Source organism: Ostrea edulis, chromosome 3, assembly GCF_947568905.1.
Source record: "Ostrea edulis chromosome 3, xbOstEdul1.1, whole genome shotgun sequence".
Taxonomy (NCBI): Eukaryota; Metazoa; Mollusca; class Bivalvia; order Ostreida; family Ostreidae; genus Ostrea; species Ostrea edulis.
This window is the reverse complement of record NC_079166.1, coordinates 18391461-18415628: the sequence shown is the minus strand read 5'-3', so window position 1 is coordinate 18415628 and position 24168 is coordinate 18391461. Positions and strand designations below refer to the sequence as shown.

General features: G+C 34.8%; 2 protein-coding genes across 3 annotated transcripts in view; one reads left to right on the top strand and one right to left on the bottom strand.

Annotated features, from left to right (window-relative positions):
- Positions 1 to 275: 275 nt before the first annotated feature.
- Positions 276 to 7499, top strand: LOC125674631 (zinc finger protein 235-like). Of its 2 annotated transcripts, none has more exons than XM_048911877.2 (3): positions 276 to 353; positions 452 to 618; positions 4218 to 7499. In XM_048911877.2, the coding sequence occupies exon 3, from the start codon at positions 4247 to 4249 to the stop codon at positions 5060 to 5062; it is 816 nt and encodes a 271-aa protein (XP_048767834.1). In that variant the 5' UTR covers positions 276 to 353; positions 452 to 618; positions 4218 to 4246; the 3' UTR covers positions 5063 to 7499. The 2 variants fall into 2 exon arrangements, with proteins under 2 accessions (XP_048767834.1, XP_048767835.1); XM_048911878.2 differs by having other exon boundaries at positions 278 to 353; positions 455 to 618.
- Positions 7500 to 13589: 6090 nt separating this feature from the next.
- The window catches only part of LOC125676663 (uncharacterized), a 51391-nt gene continuing 40812 nt past the window's right edge, over positions 13590 to 24168 (bottom strand). Inside the window, exon 11 of the mRNA XM_056160789.1 lies at positions 13590 to 14610. Coding sequence (XP_056016764.1) covers positions 14381 to 14610 — 230 coding nt within the window. The 3' untranslated portion in view covers positions 13590 to 14380. The remainder of the gene's footprint in view (positions 14611 to 24168) is intronic.

Here is a 24168-nt window from a genome sequence, read left to right as displayed (position 1 = left end):
AAATTTTCTAAATTGGTAAACTATTGATAGTGACTGAAAATTTTTCTATTATTTTAAAGGAAATATTTTAATTTTCTATTATGCACAATTACTCTATATCTCTTTGATTATTAAAATATATTGAGTGGAAATCAATAGTTTTCCTACTTTTAATCATTAATATTGATAAGTCGCACGAGGGAGGAGCTACCTTAAAGAAAAGACAAATTGTTGCTGTGAAATCCCCAGCAAATCTTTTTGTCGTCGGGTTCGTTATGCCAAGAAAAAAAAAATACATAGTCGATAAATTATAATATAAATTGGCCACAAGCCTATTGTCCTGGAGCTCGACTTAAAGAGCTTCAGTTGTTCGAGTAAGTACATTTTATCTAGAATCAGTACATCTATACATTAAACGATAAACATGAGCTTAAATGGCCTTGCTTTAAACGAATGTTTCTTTTTATTTTAGCAGTGCAGTCGTTTTAACGAGTAGGCTACATCACACCATCCAGATCCAGATCGGTTTGTCCACAGAGGCCTGTTGTCTAGACCTTCAGAGTTCCAACATTCTTGTTGCCCGAAATTTATTTTCATGCTTTTCGTGACAATAGTACCAACAGTTTGGTAATATAAAAGGTAAGACAATCTGATGGAGATCTGTTACTGAACCTTTCTCTGCCTCGTAATGAAACCAAGCGCCCTCTATCGTTGCTAACCCCACAAAACGATAGGCGGATCACAGGGGCTTCTTATCCATTTTGTTCCCCTGTGGGCGGATCGAAATAGATGTATACGCTCCTTTGCCAATAGTTAGTTTCTTTTTAAAAAAATCTATGTATATTTAGTATAAACTACATTAAAAAAAATTCTCCGTATTCATTTCTAGTCCAATTTTGAAATAAAAAGCACTGTCTGATCTTAGAAATATCTTCTCTAGAAACACAACTTGTTAACAATAATATAGGATAATTGGTAAAATGGGTAGTAAAAACTGGACCGGGTCACCTTGGTAATCCGAATTTTTTAGTTTTCTTCGTTACTTTATTTTCGTTTGATGTGAAATTTCTTAATCTTAATCTGGATGATACATTGAGTCTTTGCTACAAAAATTACGGCATATTTTTGCTTCACTGTGAAAATATCAACGATTGTTTATTTCAGGTTGGTAAAATGGGTAACGAGAAAAAATACACATTTTTCTGTGATTACAACTGATATATGTTACACAACAATGAAACTAGACATAATTTAGATAAATATTATGACAATTTATTACCAAAATGCTGCAGTACCTGTTATGTGGGTTTTATATATTTGATATTTACGATTGATTAAAACCCGGGTCAAAAGGAAACCGGACACAGGTAGCCCATGGCTGAATATTAAAATTCCGAATAAACTGAAGGTGTTAGCTGTCACTTTCATCTTTGATGCATCCTAAACGTAATTCAGCTTCCCGTCAATTACTAATTATGAATGGTATCACTTTGATCTCATAATTACGGTTAATTAATCAAAAACAGTAGCAACTAAATCAGAATAAATAACGCTGGCCCGGGTCAACCACATCCGGTTTCCTCTTGGCCCGGGTTTGGAAAAATCGCCGATAAGTAAAATAAAAGGCATTGAAATGGTCAAATAATGCATTGAGTATCAAATTCAACTCTCTATGAATTGAAAATATGCAAGGTTTTCAGCAGCAGGTGCATAGCTTACAAAAAATATGCAATAATGTGTGTTCTGGTCTCGCTACCCATTTTACCAACCAGATTTTATACAATCACTGCATTCTTTATCTTTAGATAATATGTGCTAAATTTTGTACTGAAGACTAAATGTATCATTAAGAATATATTCTGTTAAAGTTTCAAAACAAGCAAAGATATATCAACGAAGAAAACTAAAGAAATCGGTTTACGAAGGTGACCTGGCCCGTTTTTTGCTTCCCATTTTACCAACTATCATAATATAGGCTTAGAACAAAAAATCGAATAAACACTGAAAACATTCCATTACATTCATTGAAGCTTATTAAGTGTAAAACAGTAGAAATTATTTTTATTAAATGTAAAACAGTAGAAATTATTTTTTCCCATTAAATCAAGACTTACTAACCTGAGTTAACTCACTCTGCAAGAAAATTAAAAAAATAATGTACTTAGTTACTAAACTAACATGCACTTTAACTGAAAGCAAAATTTAATTGTTAAATCCTGGGTTAGATAATTATTCTGTTTACAGTACTATTTGTTATATTCTACTAATCTCAGAAACTATCGTAGAATATATCTATGGCAAGGCAATTTTAACAAGAAGTTTATGATATACTTATTCTAATCTAATATAAGTATATATATATATATATATATATATATATATATATATATATATATATATAATCCAAATAGAAAGAGTTGATATCACACAGTCAAAATAATTCAATAATTTTATTGAATTATTTTGACTGTGTGATAATATATTTTGGAACTGTATTTTCCTGCTTCTTTTATTGAATTATATATATATATATATATATATATATATATATATATATATATATATATATAAAGCACTTTATATATATATATATATAAAGTGTATTCAATATCACTTTATATGATATTGATAATGTATCATAATGATATGATACATTCATACACGATATGAATGTAAAGGGCATATATATATATATATATATATATATATATATATATATATATATATATTACTTTTGAAAAAACATGGTGTTCCATGAAATATATTGGGGAATATTTTTTCCTGCGAATTGGAATTTTATCATATGACTCGTTTGTAGCATTGAATTCAAGATCAAAGCACCAATAATTTATTTTTTTTAAAAACAAAAATAACTAATTCAGTAAAATATACATGATGTAATGATAAATCAATTTGATACCGTGGGTCACAAAATTACCATGACTAGAGAATAAGAGAAACAATAGCCTGGTGATTTCAAGGTCATTCAATACTCATAGTACAGGTCCTGGTGAATACAGCTGACTGCAATTTTCTCTTCAAAAATTGAATAAAATCAAATTTACATTTTGTGAAATAATCACCTGGTATAAAAACACCACCACCACTGGAGAGAGAGGGGGGGGGGGGGGGGGGCTGAAAAATGGAGGTTCTAATTTGCAACAGGCATTGACACGTTGAAGAACCCTCGCTGCTGTGGCACAGTGGCAGGCTCTCTGATCAGAGTGCTAAGCATAGGCATAAATTTTCGTACTTCACCTACAACAGGTGACATTTAAATCTGAGTGAAAATTCTCGACAGGACATCAAAAAACCATATCCTAATGGTGAAAGGAAGATGCTTGTTGTTTTTCAAGGTCAAAGTTATACTTTTATAGGTAAAATAAATATCACTGATTTATTGGGTTACTTTTGTTTGTGTGTGTAGGAAGGGTAGTTGCAGGATTGATTGATACTGTCTTGTTTAACATCTCTCGAGAATTTTTCACTCATTTGGAGATGTCACCAAGACCAGTGAAGGGCTTTAAATTTAGGCCTTCGTTTGATGCTTACACCCATTGAGTAGTGAGGGTTCTTTAGCGTGCCACACCTACTGTGACACGGGACATCCGATTTTAAGGTCATTCATATCTGAGGACCCGTGACATTCACATCTGATGCTGAGCGTTTGGCAATGGAACTGTCACTTCCTATTTTAACGACTTAGGTCTGTAGCAACTTGGATTCAAACCCTGTTCTTCTGCATGTGGGGCGAATGCTCTAACCTCTACACCTCAGTGGTGGTAGCATTGCAGGATTTAAAGTATAAAATTTACCTTTGATTAATTATCCTATGTAGTGTTAAATCTAGGATCTAGAGAGGGCACACATATCATATGTTCAAAAGGGCACTTTTCGTCGCAGCAAGACAATTTCGGGGCACTTTCATTGTATCATACTATGATAGTAATAGAATAATCATTTAGCCTCTTTGAAAATAAATACCTGCTGCTATGATTTTAAACTTTTCAATCAACTTTGTGAAATAAAGAACAATTGTTTTTATTAACAAATATTTTTAAAAAAAATTAGAGAGAAAAAAGGGCATTGTGCAATTAAAAAGGGCATGGCGTCAGCCAAAAAGGACATGGTGCGGCGCCATGCTAGTTTGCTTTAGATTTAACACTTCTATGATTGTCTGCCTTCTCAGCCTATCCAATTAGTGTCATATGAATTTCATGTTTACTTATATGTTACAGAAATCCAATCAACTTATTGAAAGAACATCATGAATACTCTAGGGGGTATAAAACCGTATAAATGTGATGTCTGTGGAAGGACATTCAATCAGACCGGAGTCTTAGAGATACACATGAGGACACATACCGGTGATAAACCCTTCGAATGTGAAGTCTGTGGGAAAGCGTTCAATCAGAAAGGAAACTTGCGGACACACATGAGGATCCATACTGGTGATAAACCTTACAAGTGCGAGTTCTGCGAGAAGGCATTCACTGTAACAGGAAATTTACAGAGACATATAAGGACACATACTGGTGATAAACCTTACAAATGTGATATCTGTGAGAAGGCTTTCAACGTATCGGGAAACCTACACAAACACCGGAGGATACATACTGGTATTAAGCCTTATCAATGTGATGTTTGCGGAAAGGCGTTCGGCGTTACCGGAGACTTGCAGAGACACATGAGGATTCATACTGGTGATAGGCCTTACGAATGCGATATCTGTGGGAAGACGTTTAATCTGACAGGAACCTTACAAACACACAGGAGAACTCATACTGGTGATAAACCTTACAAATGTGAGATCTGTGGGAAGGCTTTCAATATAACAGGACACTTACAGACACACATGAGAACACATACAGGCATTAAACCATATGGATGTGAAGTCTGTGGGAAAGCATTCACTGTAACAGGAGATTTACAGAGACACATGAGGACACATACTGGCGATAAACCTTTCCAATGTGAGATCTGTGAGAGGGCGTTTAATCAGAAAGGACACTTGCAGGCACACATGAGGATACATACTGGTGATAAGCCGTATGTGATGTTTGTGCAGAGGCAATCATTGTAACAAAAAAATTATAGCTCGGTCAGGGCTGTCACATGACCCCATACTTTTTGGTTTGGGAAGTGGGCCCCTTTGATTGGGAATATCATCATCAGTTTCTTTGATAAATTGGGTTGGTTGTTTGTATATTGTTTAACGTCCCACTTGAGAATCTTTCACTCATATATGGAGATGTCACCATGGCAGCTGGCTGCAAAATTTAGACCTATGTTTGACACTTACGGCCTTTGAACAGGGAGGGATCTTTATCGTCCACACCTGCTGTGACAAGGGGCCTCTGTTTTTCTGGTCTCATCCGAAGGACCACCCTTTTCTAACTGAATCCCTATGAGATTGAGAAATTGGGAAAATTTAGCTTGTAAACTGTCTTCTTGCAAATACATGTAAAAAATAAATAAATTATAAACCATAAGAAAAACAAAACAACCATATTTTCATTTCTTTACTTTATTAATTTGTCCCAGGGGTTGAAAAATATGATGGGGCATCCGACACCCAGGACTAGTCGTTTTAAGACCAGACTATCATCACTATGTAAAATCAAATGTACCAAGTCTGTTGAATTAGCAGACCAGGAAAAAATGTTGTTTGTTTACTTTCATTTTCTATGAGTTTTAAGCAAATGCAAATTAAATTCCCCACCACTTTACATTGTACAATTTAGTGAATTTTGCTAACATTGGGAATATGAATGGTACTTTTTGTCATTGAAAATGGGTTCAGTCTAACTTTGAGGGAGTGACAGCCTTGGAAGAACATGAGGACACAAACAGATCAATATGTCTGTTGTAAAGTGTGTAGTTACTAATTAGACTGGAAGTTTATACATGTCTATATATATATATCTATAGACACACATGGAAACACATGTAGGTGAACCTCCACCCCCATCATCCCCAGGTTTTATTTCATCAACTTGCAAATGAATTGCTACCATTATGTACACTTTACTAAACAGTTGTATAATATGTTATACATGAGCACACAATTTACTTTATTATGTTTGCCCTAGGGGAGGAAGATCTACAATGTACATGTGTACATATTAATTCAGTCTGAGTCAAGCCCAGGAGCGGATCCAGAATATTTTTAGGGGTGGGGTAGAAGCTTGCAATCCACAGTGTCAACCAGCCCCCAATATTAAGATCGTTATACAGCCTGAAACCCATGTTTCCTTTTCAGTTCATATATTTTTGTTTATTTTCAGTTTGACTTTTTTCAGGATATCATATCTTTTCTGTTTATTTCTCCCAAAAATATATGTTTACCAGAAGACTAAGAAGTCCTGTTTCCTTCACTTAAAGGCTCAGTCTAGTTTGCTATCAGGTTCAATTGTACACCAAGGATTATATATAATAGAAGATGCAACCGTAGATTTTTCAAAAAAATGAAAAAGTGATGAAATCATGGAATGTAAAATGGAATTTAGAATTTTGTTTCAGATTTCATATTCCTAACTGAAATATTGACTTGCTCATTTAGGCAATGACTTGTCAGGGGGCAATTGGAGAATCATTGATTTGCAGACTCAAGAATGTAAAAAGAAATAAAAATGAGAATTTTAAGAAGTATCTTCCACCAGTAGGGAATGGAGGGAGTGTAGTTGTAACACCCTCCCACCCCCTCCTCATTCAGATCCACCACTGAGGCTAGCTGTGACTCAAAAATAGATAGTGACTATTTCTTTTACATGTGCACAGTTAAATATGGGTGTGACTCAACTCCTTCTACAGGTGTTCAACGAAATATGGGTACACTAAAGGAAAATGAATATGAAAGAGAAAGTAATTATTCCCTCTACAGGTGTACAGTAAAGGAAAGTCAATATATCAAACATAGAGAGTAATTACTCTTTCTGTTGGTGTTTAACTAAAGGAGAGTCATAATAGAGGTCTTTATGAGACCTTTAAAACTGTTAGACCCAGCATCAAGGTAGACTCTGGCACAATAAAGAATCTTTTATTGTAGAAAGATGAAATGAGACATGTAAAATTGAAAGGGAATCCACACAGAAAATAACGTGTGCACTAGACGCAGTAAAACGCCAATCGTTTAAATAAATGACATTCAGATTTTTCCTTTTGGCGAGGGGGATTGCAAGCTTAACATTTTCTCATCATTGGGAAGATGACCCATTAACTAGGCTGAATTTGGTCAAAGCATTCATACCATGTGATTTTCATTGACTTTCACATTTTACCTGCAGCTGATTACGTTTTAGTGTTTATTATTGAATGGACCAAAATGAAGTGTAGTACATGTAGTATTCTGTAGTAATTCCATTGATGAAGTGATAAAAATGTGTAACTACTTGATATGGTACAATTATTTTGATGTTGAGAGAAATAACCCAGTGATTGCTTTCTGGTTGCATGTACTTGTAAAGTTTTACGTTTTAAAAATTGGTGATTTAAGAATAAAATAATTATCAAGAAAGTTGGATGTTCAGTATGTGGTGGATTTTTTCAGTGGTATATTCGACACCATAAAAGCAATGGTTGTTGTCACAGGCAAAACCAGTACGTAAACAACAGTACACAAACCGTAGTATAAAGGCATACTCTTGGGACCCATCGTTTGTAATCCTTGAAATGCGAAAACTAAAAACAATGCATGCGCTGTAGACATTAATGATATGTTTCATTTTATTGGAAAGGTATTATTGAATGCGAAGACGAGGTGAATAGTACTGAGAGTTTAACAGATACACGTACTGACAAACATGTAGCAGATGATATCCTGATCGATGAAGAGATTAAAGAAGCTGTTAAGAAACTTAGTAATAATAAAGCAGCGGGACACGATTTGGTTATCAATGAACATATTTTTACAACAATTTCAGTACTCTAGTCTCACCAGTATGTAGAAAGCTATTCATTTTGATTTACGACAGCGGTTTTGTACCAGACGAATGGTCAATAGGAATTATTCAACCAATTTTTAGCTCACCTGAGCTGAAAACTCAAGTGAGCTTTTCTGATCACCCGTATTCCGGCGTCCGTCCGTCCGTCTGTAAACTTTTCACATTTTCAACAACCACTGGGCCAATTTCAACCAAAGTTGACACAAAACATCCTTAGGTAAAGGGAATTCTAAATTGTTAAAATAAAGGGCCAGGCCACCTTCCAAGGGGAGATAATCAAGAAAAGGTAAAAATAGGGTAGGGTCATTAAAAAATCTTCTTCTCAAGAACCACTGGGCCAGAAAAGATGAAATTTATATGAAAGCTTCCTTATATAATGCAGATGCTAAATTGTTAAAATCATGGCCCCCGGGGGTCAGATGGGGCCACAATAGGGGATCAAAGTTTTACATACAAATATATAGGGAAAATCTTCTTCTCAAGAACCACTGAGCCAGAAAAGCTGAGATTTACATGAAAGCTTCCTTATATAATGCAGATTCTAAATTGTTAAAATCACGGCCCCCGGGGGTCGGATGGGGCCACAATAGGGGATCAAAGTTTTACATACAAATATATAGGGAAAATCTTTAAAAATCTTCTCAAGAACCACTGAGCCAGAAAAGCTGAAATTTATATGAAAGCTTCCTCATATAATACAGATTCTAAATTGTTGAAATCACGGCCCCCGGGGGTCGGATGGGGCCACAATAGGGGGTCAAAGTTTTACATACAAATATATAGGAAAAATCTTTAAAAATCTTCTTCCCAAGAACCACTAAGCCAGAAAAGCTGAGATTTATATGAAAGCTTCCTGATATAGTACAGATTCTAAATTGTTAAAATCATGGCCCCCGGGGGTGGGATGGGGCCACAATAGGGGATCAAAGTTTTACATACAAATATATAGGGACAATCTTCTTCTCAAGAACCACTGAACCAGAAAAGCTGAGATTTATATGAAAGCTTCCTGATATAATACAGATTCTAAATTGTTAAAATCACGGCCCCCGGGGGTCGGATGGGGCCACAATAGGGGATCAAAGTTTTACATACAAATATATAGGAAAAATCTTCTTCCCAAGAACCACTGAGCCAGAAAAGCTGAGGTTTATATGAAAGCTTCCTGATATAGTACAGATTTATAAATTGTTGAAATCATGGCCCCCGGGGATCGGATGGGGCCACAATAGGGGGTCAAAGTTTTACATACAAATATATAGGAAAAATCTTTAAAAATCTTCTTCCCAAGAACCACTAAGCCAGAAAAGCTGAGATTTATATGAAAGCTTCCTGATATAGTACAGATTCTAAATTGTTAAAATCATGGCCCCCGGGGATCGGATGGGGCCACAATAGGGGGTCAAAGTTTGGTTTTTTTTTTGATTTTTTTTTTTTTTGATATAGTGCAGATTCAAGTTTGTTAAAATCATGGACCCCGGGGGATTGGATGGGGCCTCAAGGGGGGCATCAAAGTTTTACATACAAATTTATAGGAAAAATCTTTTAAAATCTTCTTCTCAAGAACCACTGAGCCAGAAAAACTGAGGTTTATATGAAAGCTTCCTGATATAGTGCAGATTATAAATTGTTAAGATCATGGCCCCCGGGGGTCGGATGGGGCCACAATAGGGGTCAAAGTTTTACATACAAATATATAGGGAAAATCTTTAAAAATCTTCTTCTTAAGAACCATTGGGCCAAAGAAGTTCACATTTACATGAAAGCTTTCTGACATAGTGTAGATTCAAGTTTGCAAAAACCATAGCCTCCAGGGGAAGGTTTGGGCCATAATAGGGACTACGGTTTTACATGCAAATAGATATGGAAAATCTTCTGATATGGACCAAGGTGACTCAGGTGAGCGATGTGGCCCATGGGCCTCTTGTTAAGAATAAGGGTGACCCAAGTCAGCCAGAAAACTATAGACATATTACATTGCTTAGCTGCATCGGTAAACTATTTACATGTATTTTGAGTAAGCGCTTTGCGGTCTATGCATCCGAATTTAATCTTATTAATTAATGAAAGTCGAGTAGGTTTTAGAAAAAAATTAATCTACTCTAGACCATAATTTAACTATCGCATGCTCTGCTCAGCAGTGAGAAAAAAAATTATTTTGTGCTTTTTGTAGATTTCAGGCAAGCGTTTGATACTGTCTGAAGAAATGACCTTTGATATAAACTATTAGAAAATGGAATTAATGGAAAATGTTATACTTTTATACGAAATATGTATAGAGGAATACAATTTATCTAAAAAGATAGAAATGAACAGTATGTCGATGATCACCATCATTTTTTCCTTGGTAATGTCGGAGTTTGCCAAGGTGAAAGTTTATACCACTTTCTATTATCTATTTATATTAATGACCTAGAAAAAATTCTGATGGAAATAAAATTGTTGGGTTACAAAGTATTAGTACTTCTATCGCAGATGAGTTGTTTTTGTACCTAAAGGTTTCTCTATTAATTTACGCTGATAATACTGTTATTATGGCCGATACCGCAGATGACCTTCAAAAAGCATTAGATTAGTTTTATGTGTACTGTTCTCGATGAAAATTGAATGTAAATGTTGAGAAAGCAAAAATACTGGTATTTTCAAAAGCCCCAAGCCCTGAGATATTTCTTATTACAACAATAATGTTTTTGATTGATTGATTGGTATTTTCCGCCACACTTAACAATTTTTCAGTGATCTGGTGGCGCCCAGTTTTTATTGGTGGAAGAAAGAACCCAGATTCAATGTACCTGGGAAGAGACCACCGACCTTCCGAAAGTAAACTGGGAAATTTTCCTCATTTACAGACACGAGCGGGATTCGAACCCGCGCCGACAGAGGAGAGAGGCCGTGTGAATTTGAGCGCGATGCCCTAACCACTCGGCCACGGAGACCCATATGAAAGTGTGAATGAATTCAAGTATGGTATTTTTAAAAAAAAGGATTCTCTTTGTAAAGACCAAAAAAAAAAAAAAAAAAAAAAAAAAATCCCCCCCAAAACAAAAACAAAACAAAACAACCATCTTGTCGATGAAGCACAGAAAGCAATGTACGGTATCATTAGAAAAATAAGACGGTTTTATTTACCATTTTAACACCAGTTTGATGAAATAGTATACATGTATGTCAGTACTACTCTGTGGCTGTGAAATTTGTGGATACGAAAATTTGGATATTATTGAGAGGGTAAAAAATTTCTGAAATATATTTTATGGATGGAAAGTAGTACGCCAGCATTATATAGTCTATGGTGAATCAGGTCGTTTTCCTCCGGCTGTTACTATAGATTCAAGGATGATCTAGTATTGGGCAAAAATGTTTCAAGGCCAAGAAAAATAATACTCTGCTCACTGTATATAGATATATATTTAATCGACGCATGCATAATAATAAGAGTGTGGACTCATGGGTTATTTTATAAGAAATATTTTAGATACCTGTGCGTCCCCCCCCCCCCCTAATATTTGGGCAGGACAGTGCTCTGTAATGTTTAATGTCAAATGGATTGTATGATTGATTGATTGGATATTGTTTAACGTCCCTCTCGAGAATTTTTCACCCATGGAGACGTCACCATTATCGGTGAAGGGCTTCAAAAGGCCTATAAGTCGTTAAAACAGGTAGTGACAGTTTCATCGCCAAACGCGTATAAAATATAGTATAGGGATCACGGCAGGTGAGACAGGGTGTGATTACTCCTCGCGGGTACTTGATCCTACCTCTCGTATGTCCACAGATCCATGCTTGCTCTGCTACCAATTAATTCTTTTCCAATTATTGCCACAGCTCGTTGACACATTTTATGATCATTACCATATTTGTTTTACATTTTGACCTTTACAAGTAAGACATACTTGTTCTGAAACTACACTGTGATACATTCATTTACATTTAACCGTTAGGAATACTTCTCACGAAGTTTATATTTTCATTTAAAGTCATTAAATAAATCGCAGAATAGAAGTTCTATAAATTATCTAAATGGCTAGTGGAATGCCATGGTTGCATTATGAATGTGTTGACGTCAGCATCCAAGAAATGATCTGCTTTCTTCTTCCGAATTCGAGTATCCAGTACAGATTTAGAGCAACGCATTACATTGCATGAGTCTATACGTACTGACATCGGGTTCTTACGAGGAAATTGGTTACCCTTACTAACTTTCACTGTTTTATTAAAAGTGATTCACTATCAAAGATTGTCCATATCATTGCAAGAAACTTTAAATGGGAAACAATGACTTTTTTTCTTTTCTTTACCGAAGAAAAACCAGAATAATCCAAACGTTTTGGATATTAGAACTAGTAAACTCATCTAGATTTATACAAAAATAATTTCATCCAGAACACTATCGGGAAATATTTCCCACCACAAAGCGACTTTTCTTATCCGATTCATGATTAATTACTCCCAGACCTTTTTGGTTAATTCAACCAAACCCGACATTATTGAAAATGAAAGTTTTTATATTTCCTCTAAATATACATGTACCTACAAGTTCCGATATATTGATTAAACTGTTAAAATAACAAATGAAATATAATGCCATGTTTTAGATTAAAGGTGAAGATAACGAACAGTGATCAATCTCATAACTCCTATAATGTAAAACTTATACGGTACCAATTTTGATGCACCAGATGCGCATTTCGACAAATAATGTCTCTTTAGTGATGCTCAACCAAAATGTTTGAAATCCGAAATAACAATAAGCAATGCAAAATAGAAAGCTGGACAAATATGGATCCCTGTACACACCAGAGGTGATCTATTTCAAATACTTCATGGCCAATAGAGCAAATAACTCATTAATAAATGTTATCTGACTTTAAAGTATTTGGGGGAAATATGCAAGTTGATAATGTATTGTCATAATAGCTAATATATTGAACAAATTGAATCTTGAATTATAGAAAATCAGAGTAAACACAATCTGAATACACTCTTTTGCGAACTGGAATAATATGCTCAACATTTGTAATTAGACACCCACACCCCCATGGATCATACCTTTTTGTATTCTTTTTCGTAGAATCCCTAAAACGAGTACACAATTTTTAAAGTTCAATTTTCCACTTATGGTACTTTGAAAATATTTTTTTCTACCTAAAATGAGCCATAGTGCTTTCTTAATAACTAATAAGTCTACAAAGAGAACTAAAAATAATTTTATGAACTATCCACATTGCAATTACCATAACAGACAAAATAAAGGAAAATTGGGTTATCAAAGTTAGCGATGTTTACATAGTGTTTTCAGAAACAAATTAATAATGGAGTATTGCTAAAAAGGAATAATGGATGAAAATGCTGATAAATCCCCATTTACTATCATCGTAAATCTAGGGAAATTATTTCATTTTGTAGTAACCAGAAAAGCTCCGATTGGTTCTGCTAACTATTTTGTTCTCCACATGGAATTTCTTGTTGATATGCTGTTGTAGCGCCCACCATTCATGTGACGATTAATTTCGTTGTAACACAATAGCAAAGAATTTCCCGATTACAAATGTACAGATGTACTGGCCCATCGTTCATCGTTTACCTTTTTCGTCAACCACGCCCAACTTCAGGTGTTTTTAATACCCTTATGAACTTCTCGAACACTTTTATTTTTTTCTCCAACTCACGTATAGGATTTGGGTATCCATTGCATATTTACCGTGATTTAAGTTCTCAGTTTAACTACCAACGATTGATTAAATAAGCACTACTAGATTCCGAGAACTAATAAATTACGTGTTATGTCGAAAAATTAAAATTAATATCAAAAAGGATCTAAAATAGATTCACCTGATAAAAAGGGTCATCCATATATTTTCATATTAAACAAAACAGAATGCGAAACACAGATTTACAAATTATACAATGGCGGAATTCAATTTTAAAACGGAAGAAAATCACGTCTACTTTATAACCTAATGTTCTGGACATAGAACTTCCATTGCAGATAACGAAAGGTAATACGAAATTTCAAAATATATATTTACCACTTGATTAATGCGGCTTAGCTTTATAAAGACGGGTTTTCGAACGATATGGCTAGATCACGACCAAATGTATCACGAATGCATATCTAGTCTATAATACTATATAATGGATTAATAGTAACATATTTGCCCAATGGGTGGTGCGGGTCATGCACAGATAGTACCACATGTCCATTGGTTTTTTTTTTATCTATATTACCATAATACAAACAAATTGCACCGGTTTCCTTTACATCTAAATGTATACATAGTACGTAATTTGATTATTCATTTTAAAAACAATTGAAAGGCGACCAACATGTCACAGTTTACAGGTAAAATTATACATGATGAGACATGGACAGTTTGTCAGTTACAAAACGAGGTACAGGCATCACACATCATATCACGATACGCAGTACTTTATAACAACAAAATACACGTTGTTCATGCCATAGAGTTCTCATCTAAATCTTCTGTTTCTTTCTTACGATTATTTGTTTCTACATGAAGTCGATGATATACCCAGATGTACATGACTGTTAAGATAAGAAACAGTAGTCCTAGTGTCGCAATGCTGATAACCATACCTCTCTCTGTCCCGTTCAACGTTTTCCACATTGATGCAGCGTCACTTGTTATTGGTGTTTCTAAACAAAGCGAATTATTTACCAAATCTGGAAATAAAAACAGAGAATTCAAAGTACCCTCGAGTGAATTTTTGATATACATATTGAAAAACGTGAATGACTGAAATATAAAGAACACTATGTACCGAGATCGAGGGGCGGGGTGAATATTGTAATTTGGGGGTTGTAGACGTTTTGACTTGACTTTCTATGTATTGATCAATGAAATGATCAAAATCATTATGTATCAAAACCAGACACGAACACTTACAAACGATACCTGGTGGGCCATATTCGTTTACAGGCAGAGTGCAAGACCTAGTCCCAAGTTAATACAACTGTGGGTTGTTACAGGTCGACCAAAAATACTAGTCAAACATTTCCTCATGGGAATTCCATATTTTTGTCCGATATTTCAAAAAATCAAATATGTCATTCAACTCAAAGATACGTGCATGTGAATATGCCTCCCTGATTTTGTAATTTCTAGAATCTCATCCTATAAGCAGTCTGAACGTAGTATTTTTCCTTTCTAAAATTTCTTAATTTTGTTTTGAAAACCGCAGTCTTAAAACTCCTTATGACTTGATGTTTCTGTGATGATGTAATCCACGGTAGAAAAATAATGATAAGATTCAATGCAAGCATCAATCCAAAGGCAGAGTTTTGTGAAGACTGTGTCTTACAGAGCACTGTAACAATTATGATATTGGGACTTAAAACATATAGTACATCCGTAAACAACATGTGAATGATATACTGTTCCATTGAAAACTTGCAATATTTTATATCCCCTCACTTCAAGTGTATATCATAAATATTTGAAACATGGAAACACAAAAGAAAATATGATAAAGATGCCAGTGTTTGTCTTTTGACAGAGCAACACCAATATCAAAGCTTATTAATGTGAAGTGAACAATTTACCAACTAAAACTAAGACTATTTCTCCTAAACAATAAAGGGTTCTACCAACCGACCTTCAATTCTCCTAAACAATAAAGGGTTCTACCAACCGACCTTCAATTCTCCTAAACAATAAAGGGTTCTACAAACCGACCTTCAATTTGTTCCTTCTATTTTAGAGAAACAAATTTAAGTAAGATTATTTGCTTGCTTTACCTTTCTGCATGTCTGGATTAGAAAATATAAATAATTTAATCCGGATCAATGTAGTGCATGCAAGGTAAATATAACGAACAGTGATCAATCTCATAACTCCTATAAGCAATACAAAATAAATTGCTTCAACAGACGAACTTCTTCAAAACTATATATGTTTCAGCTTTAGACACATTTAATGTCCCAGTCAATGGGTTGGATGAATATGAGTTACCGTACCTATACTGGATTCCTAAACTTTATTAAACCCTTACAAATAAAGATACATTGCTGGATACAGTAAATGTTATACCAAGCCCCTATCTTTCCTCCTCACGAAAATATCAAAAGCTGTGAAGGAGAAACTTCAAACCTACTGTGCGACCACATATGCCAGAAGTGGTGTAAATCAAATGTGGATTCTAAAAAATTGTAGAGAACTTTTAGTTAACTTCAAATCGCAAAACTTATCTACAATCAACAACATCAAAACGTATGACTATTCAACACTCTATACGACCATTCCTCACGACAAATTAAATACTTTTTTTTATTTTTGTAAACAATCTGTATATTTATAACTTATACGGTACCAATTTTGATGCACCAGATGCGCATTTCGACAAATAATGTCTCTTCAGTGATGCTCAACCGAAATGTTTGAAATCCGAAATAATGATAACCTTACTAGAGCTATTTTAGGGAAAAACAGAGTGCCAGAAAGTGGAGTCAAATTCATCTAAGGATAAGAGCTATGCATAGGGGAGATAATACTTAATTTTGAAATGAATTTCTAAATTTTATCATAGCAATTGAATATACATCCGCATTTTCAAGCTAATATTATATATTATAATACATGTTCAATATAGGCATATCAAGTATCATGTAGGAATACAGACAAGTTTTTTATATGTGAGAGAGAAAGAGGAGAGAGAGAGAGAGAGAGAGAGAGAGAGAGAGAGAGAGAGAGTTAAGGAAAGATCAGGTTCCATCTCTTCCAATGGGTATACAATTTTTCGCTATCACCATTTTTGTAAAATAGGAATTTTTGCGTTTCATAAAAGAGTTTTAAGTAGGATATTGCAAAACGAATGTTCAATGATTTCTCAGTACATCTTACTGTATAAATATAGTATTTCAACCAAAGGATAAGAGTATTTTGCATACAAAACATTTTACCAGGAGTACCTAAAATAAAATATGTTTTGGTAAAACTATATGAAAGTTTGTTTTATCTTCTATGTAAAGTTGAAACTCATCTAGGAATACTTGAACACAATCACATTCCCACAGTATATGTTCTATTGTATCTTCCTCTCTGTGACAAAACGTACACATCTCACAATTTACTGTTTTGATTTTGAATAAAAACGAATTTGTTGCTAAAATTCTGTTATTTATTCTGTATTGAAACGATTGGAGTTTGCCGTTTTTAGTTATTTTAAAAGGTAGTATATTGAAAATTTTCCATTCTCTGTTATCTATATCCAAAATGCTGACTCCATCTTATTGTACCTGCAGTCACTGAAGAGATTTTGTTTAAAAATTCATAAAAAAAAAACTTTTTTACACTTCAGTACACTGTAAATGTTTCTTCTAATAAAAGGATTTAGTAATCTTTTAAAGTTAGTGTCTGTACCTGACTGCTTAATCCAAGTTTTTACAGCATGGACAATACTTGGATATTCCAAGAAGTTAATGTTTACATTTGGATAAGTATCACTAAAAGTTTCATCGTTAAAAAAGTACAATCTTCCTCAATAATATCATTAATGTGTCATTAATTATTGTCGAATAAATATTTATTAACATACACTTTTTTGCTAATATGGATCATTGGGTTGTAAAACAAAGGTGAATCTGCAGTAACATTAGACTCAGTACAAGTGTTCTGTGATTCGATCCAAGAAAGGCTAAACTTTTTGACATCATAGACAGTTGCTTTTTCAACAAAAATGGAAAAATCAAATATTCATATCTAGTGATCAGTCATCCAAAAACTACTTTCTTAAAAGCCACTCTGATTCCATGCACAAGTACGCTGAAGTTGAAAAAAAATTATACTAGAGTTCCTCATCGACAATATCTTCGTGGTCTTTGGTGATCAGGTCTTCCAAGAGTCTGTTCGAATTCCCATGGGCACGAATTGTGCTCCTTTTTAGTATAGCTATTTTTGTATTCCTATGAAGCATTATTTATTTAAAAACTTCTATGTGAGAAGAAAAAAAATATCCTGTTGTGGCCTTCAATTCAACTTTTAGATAGATCGACAACGTATTATCTATTAACAATAATAAATTTCATTCATATGTCGATTCGATATATCCCAGTGAACTCGAAATAAAAGACACCACAGAGTCGTCCACGTCTGTTTCATACTTAAATACATGTGCATGTGATTGAAAGTAGATATTGACGGCAAGCTAACAACTCATCTTAATGACAAACGGAGTGATTTCAGTTTCTCCATCGTCAACTTCCCATATTTGTGTAACATTATTCCATTATCACCTGCATTTGGTGTTTATATCTCTCAACTCATTCGATAAGCAAGGGTTTGTTCTGCTTGTGGTCAGTTTTTAGATTGAAGCAGGCTATTGGCAAACAAGTTGATGATACAGGGTTTCAACAGTCTTGATTGAAGTCAGCATTTCGCAAATTATATGGTTGTTACAACGATCTAGTTCGTCAATACAACCTATCATTACGTAAAATGCTGTCTGACGTGTTATATACCTATTATTAGACCGTACTTGGCACACCGGTTTTGACTGCGGACAGCTCCGTTTACCAGATCAGGATATAGGGCTTATGGCGGGTTTGACCGGTCGACAGGGGATGCTTACTCTTCCTAGGCACCTGATCCCACCTCTTATATATCCTGAGGTCCGTGTTTGCCCAGCTATCTATTTTGTAGTGTTTATAGGAGTTATAAGATTGATCACTGTTCGTTATCTTCTTTCATTGGAAACACCAAATACTTTATTTAACTCAAAGATATGTGAGTGTAAATATACCTCCCATATTTTCTAATCTCTACAATCTCAGTCAATGGAAAGTCTGGCAAGAACATTGTTCCTATCTCTCTTCTTAAATTGTTTGAAAATTGCAGACTTCAAAATTCAACAAAATTTGACAAAGATATCAGTGATTGAATTTTGACAGAGCGGCGCAAATGTCCTGCTAAAGATAAAAGCTTATTAATGTGAGGTTAATGCTTTACAAACCACTTTGAATGTAGCCGATTTCTTCTAAACGTTAAAGGGTTGTATTGTCTTTCTATTTGGTTCTTCTATTTTAGAGCGACAAATTCTAGTACGATTGTTTGAGTGCCTAGGAGTAATCATCCCCTGTCGACTGGTGATATCCTCCGTGAGTCATATATCTTGATCAGGTAAACGGAGTAATCCGTAGTCGAAATCAGTGTGTAAAGAACGACATAACGTGTCATACAGCATTTCTGAGTAAGCACGGTGTAAATTCCCATTGCAGTAATTTAGATTTACTACTAAGCTGATCCAAAGTAAAATCTATGCCAATATGTGTGAACGCGGCATTCTATTTTCGTTACACTTTTGCATGTCTGGCGTTGTAGATAGAACGGATGAAGTGTCTCGTGAAGAAAAACTTCTGTTAACATCAGCTTCATGTCTTAGTGATACGGAAATGTTAGGGGTCATCCTGGACGTTGGAGCAGGTTTTGTTACAACTTACATGGTAATACCTTCCAAAATTGCATCATATAATTACTTTTTGTTTATTGACTTTAAAGGGAATATTTGGAGCAGATGTTCTTGCCACTTCCATGACAATACATTCCAAAATTGCATCACATCATTGTATATTTAATTTCCATTTTCTTTAAATGAATATTTATTTTCATTTTGTAAGTTGTAAAGTATAAATTTCCTTGTTAAGCACATGCAACATACATAAATATTTGTAATGAGAAAATTGGAGGCCTTGGGATCCATTTTCTGGATCACACTTCTTCTGTTCACACAAACATTTATCCTAACATTCCGTACCAAAATTTGGATACCGGCATTTCACATCTCAAAATTCACCTAAATAGCCTGGTCCACAATCTGAAACTTAAAGAAGTCAATGGTACCATTATCCAAGATAATGATTGAGCGTAATTCCAGGTTGTCTCAAAGTTCATGGTTTAATGATATATATATTTTAAAAGATTTCAACGGCGGAGTTAGAGGGGGGGGGGGTTCAAGGGGTCCGACCTTTTGGTCAAAATGATACGAAATGTGGATACTTTATCACTCAAATCTATCAACGACAGTGTATCATTTAACACTACGATGAATAAGACCACTGATATATATATATATATATATATATATATATATATATATATATATATATATAGAGAGAGAGAGAGAGAGAGAGAGAGAGATATCTATGTGTGTGTATGTTTGTGTGTGTTTGTGTGTGTGTGTGTGTTTGTGTAAGACTCCAAAGTGCGATGGAACTCCAAAGTGCGGTGGTCACGCCAAACCCCGATGGTATGGGCCAAACCCCGATGGTGTGACACGCCAAAGTGCGATGGTGTGGCACGCCAAAATCCATTGGTTTGTAAACGACACAGAGTGTAAAAACATGCATAAAAAATAAGAAGTTTAACTTATTTCATTACCATCTAGTTGTCGTGTTATTAAACACAAAATTTTCCAACGCGAAATCGTATAGAAAAATTTGCATTATAGCATATCCCCAGGATTTCAATACGTGTACGTCACAAGTAATACATGATCATGAATTAAAGAATGTTGGGACAAAGTAAATAGTTCGACAACAAATGTACTTTGCCGTTCTCACTATCCTCAACCATGTATACCTTGCCATTGCTGTCGTCAGTGTTGCATTTCTTCGGTTTCATTTTGAAAAATATTAAGAATGACGTCACAATGACTTGACCTCACAAACGTTACTGAACTCTGCACCATCGGACTTTGGTGGGGCTATCGCACTTTGGTGTCCGTAACGTTAACAAACCATGGCACTTTGTCGCAGATCATCGCACTTTGGCGTGACCATCGCACTTTGGAGCGACTATCGCACTTTAGAGTCTTATACACACACACACACACACACACACACACACACACACACACACACACACACACACACACACATATATATATATATATATATATATATAGGTAAAAAATAAAGAAAGATACACGAAGACGTTTAGTAAAGTTTTAGCGCTTTCATTTCAAATCTTCAGAAGCTTTACATTTAGTAACATAGCAACGTTATGTCAGAAAAAGCGAAACGTTAAAATTAAACAAATCTAGATGTCATTACATACTGACTGTTAAAGCTTATTGTTCATTGTGACGTCATAGTAAATCAAAATAAATTTCGACGTCATAAGATACTGAACGTTAAAACATAGTGTTTACAGTGATGTCATTATAAAATAATGCGTGAAAACATTTTCATTTGCAAATATGATAACGTTAAACTGAATTATTGAGTTTAGGTTTGAACATATTAATGAAATGTTTTTCCTTTTCACATCTCTGAATGTCACTTCCACCTGTAAACTTGTAAAATGGAAATATATTAAATTGTTTTTGTCCACAAACATAGAAATCTTCATTTAGTTGAATTTGCCTGTATTCCGGATTGTGAATATGCTGTTTGTGGACCCGCACGCGAGCTCGAAGGTCACAATGAACAATAAGCTTCAACAATCAGTATGTAATCTCTCTCTCTCTCTCTCTCTCTCTCTCTCTCTCTCTCTCTCTCTCTCTCTATATATATATATATATATATTACGATATTTTTGTAAAATACAAGTATCACTTAAGAATTCTTAAATAGTATATCGAGCATAAAAGTTTTATCTAAGAAGTATACATATCTGTAATTAAACGTTTTACTTCTTTTGGACATCTTTTTGCATGGTTACACTGATGTTTAGAACAGTTGCAGGATAACAGGCAGTCCTTCCCAAAAGAGGGAAAGAGACATTGCTCTGGGCAAATATATCCGAAGATATCCAAGCGCACAGGCTACAAGGTAGAACAAGGTAAATGTGAACTATTTACCTCAAACAACTCCGACAAAGATTATTGAATACATTGACACTTTTGATCATGTTACCGGTATTTGATTCTTTTGTATGACATCAACGATCAATTTATCATAGTACATGTATATGTATATGAGAGAGAGAGAGAGAGAGAGAGAGAGAGAGAGAGAGAGAGTACTACCTGCGGACTGGTTAAAGGGTGTTATTGTAAAGCTTCCAAAGAAAGGGGATAAAACAGAATGTACAAACTGGCGTGGTGTTACCCTGTTGTCTGTGCCAAGCAAAATATTCTGCAAAATCATCTATATGAGACTCAGGGATGCCATAAATGATATCATCAGGAAAGAACAGGTTGGATTTCGACCAGGTGTAGGCTGTATCGACCATATATTTACATTAAGAAATATCATAGAACAGTGTATTGAGTGGAACAGCAAAGTACACATAAATTTCATTGACTTTGAAAAGGCTTTTGACAGCATACACAGAGAGAGCCTTTGGATGATACACAAAACGTATGGATGCCCAGAAAAATTCATTAACATCATCAAACGTTTTTACAACAACTTTTCATGCAGTGTCATACATAACAGCATACTGACAAACTGGTTTAACATAACAAGTGGATTACGCCAGGGATGCATTATGTCACCTATGCTTTTCTTAAATTGCAATCGATTGGGTTATGAGAAGAACTGTTGGGAACAAACGCAGAGGAATAAGAAGGACACTGACATCTATGCTAGAAGACATAGATTTTGCTGACGACATCACATTAATATCATCTACTGCTAACCATCTTCAAAAGAAAACAAACGAACTTAATATAAATGCTAACAAGATCGGCCTTAAAATAAGCAAGAAGAAAACAAAGACCATGCAGTTTGTTCCTGCACCACCAGAAATAAAATTAGAAAATGAGAACTAGGAAGAAGTAAATGAGTTTACATACCTTGGAAGCACAATTAGCAAAAACAACGCAACAGAAAAAGACATCACCAGCAGATTACAGAAGGCAAAAACTTCATTTCACCAACTTAATAAAATATGGAGGACTAGTAACATCAGCGAAAAGACAAAGATCAGACTATACCAGAGCAATTTCCTATCAGTCTTGCTGTATGGTGCAGAATGTTGGAGACTAACACAAAAAGATAATCAAAGGCTGTCCAGATTCCACACAAAATGTCTAAGGAAAATATGCTAGATCTACTGGCCCAGGAAAATATCAAACAGAGATCTATATAAAAGAACAAGGCAGAAAGATCTAATCACAATGATTAAACAAAGACAGTTTAGATGGCTTGGTCATGTCATCAGAAAAGGAAACGAATCCATCACAAAAACAACAATTAAATGGACTCTAGCAGAAGGAAAGAGAAGCAGAGGAAGACCTAGAGAGACATGGAGAAGGACTATAGAAAGTGACATAAAGAAGATGGGAAAAACCTGGAAGGAAATAGAAAAGATGGCTATGGATAGAAACAAATGGAGGGATCTGGTATCAGCCTTATGTGCCACTGGGTACGAAGAGGATAGGTAGGTAGGTAGGTATATATATGTACTAATAGTATCTTTTAAAATATCCATGCACATACAAAGACATTTGTCAGTATTCTCAATCCATTTGTAACCACTGCAACATTTGAAAAATTGGCAAGCATAGATAGAATAGAGGTGATACTTTGATATAGGGTCGAATAGTTCTCTTTGCACTCAAGACTGTTTCAGCAATAAAACATTTACATACAGTAATATATTACGGGAGTGAAAATTCTTTTCATTATATGCACTCCTTTACTTTACCCACAATTTTGTTTTTGTATTATAGAATAATTCAAAATCATTATGCGACTGTGTCAGTTCTTACCCATCACATGGCAAACCATTCCCACTGACCAGCAGGAGGAAAAACGTAATCAACATAGACACAGACAGTCTTCCTCCGTTACAACTCATCGCCATTCTCGGCTATCAGTTCTTAATTACTAATGCTATGTTGTAATATAATCGCTTGCAACCTGTACGAAACAAGGAAACAGAAACTTATTCTCCATCAATTGGTTGTGCCTTCGTACTTCCCTAACTCACTCTGATACATATCATATCAGGAAATCCATGGTACCAAGTATTTAAAAAAATTATAAATTATTTCCTTTCAGATCGGAGGAAAATATGAGGATAACGAATAGTTTTGAATCTCATAAATCCTATTATAAATGCAAAATTTAGTGCTCAATAAGGAGCGGCCCCTGGAAACACCACATGTGAAATCAAGTGTCTTTGAGGAGGAGTAAGGGTACCGTGATAACCCGTAACAACCATCGCTAGTCAGATTGTCATGAATCATATGACACTTTGTTATTTTAACCTTATCATTAATGTGAGAAGAATATTTTACCAACCAAAAACGTAATCGAATTCCTCTAAATATCAAATAGTTG

What these genes read in the sequence shown, in the direction of transcription:
- LOC125674631 (XM_048911877.2), top strand. Translation starts at nt 4,247, where the DNA reads ATGAATACTCTAGGGGGTATAAAACCGTATAAATGTGATGTCTGTGGA.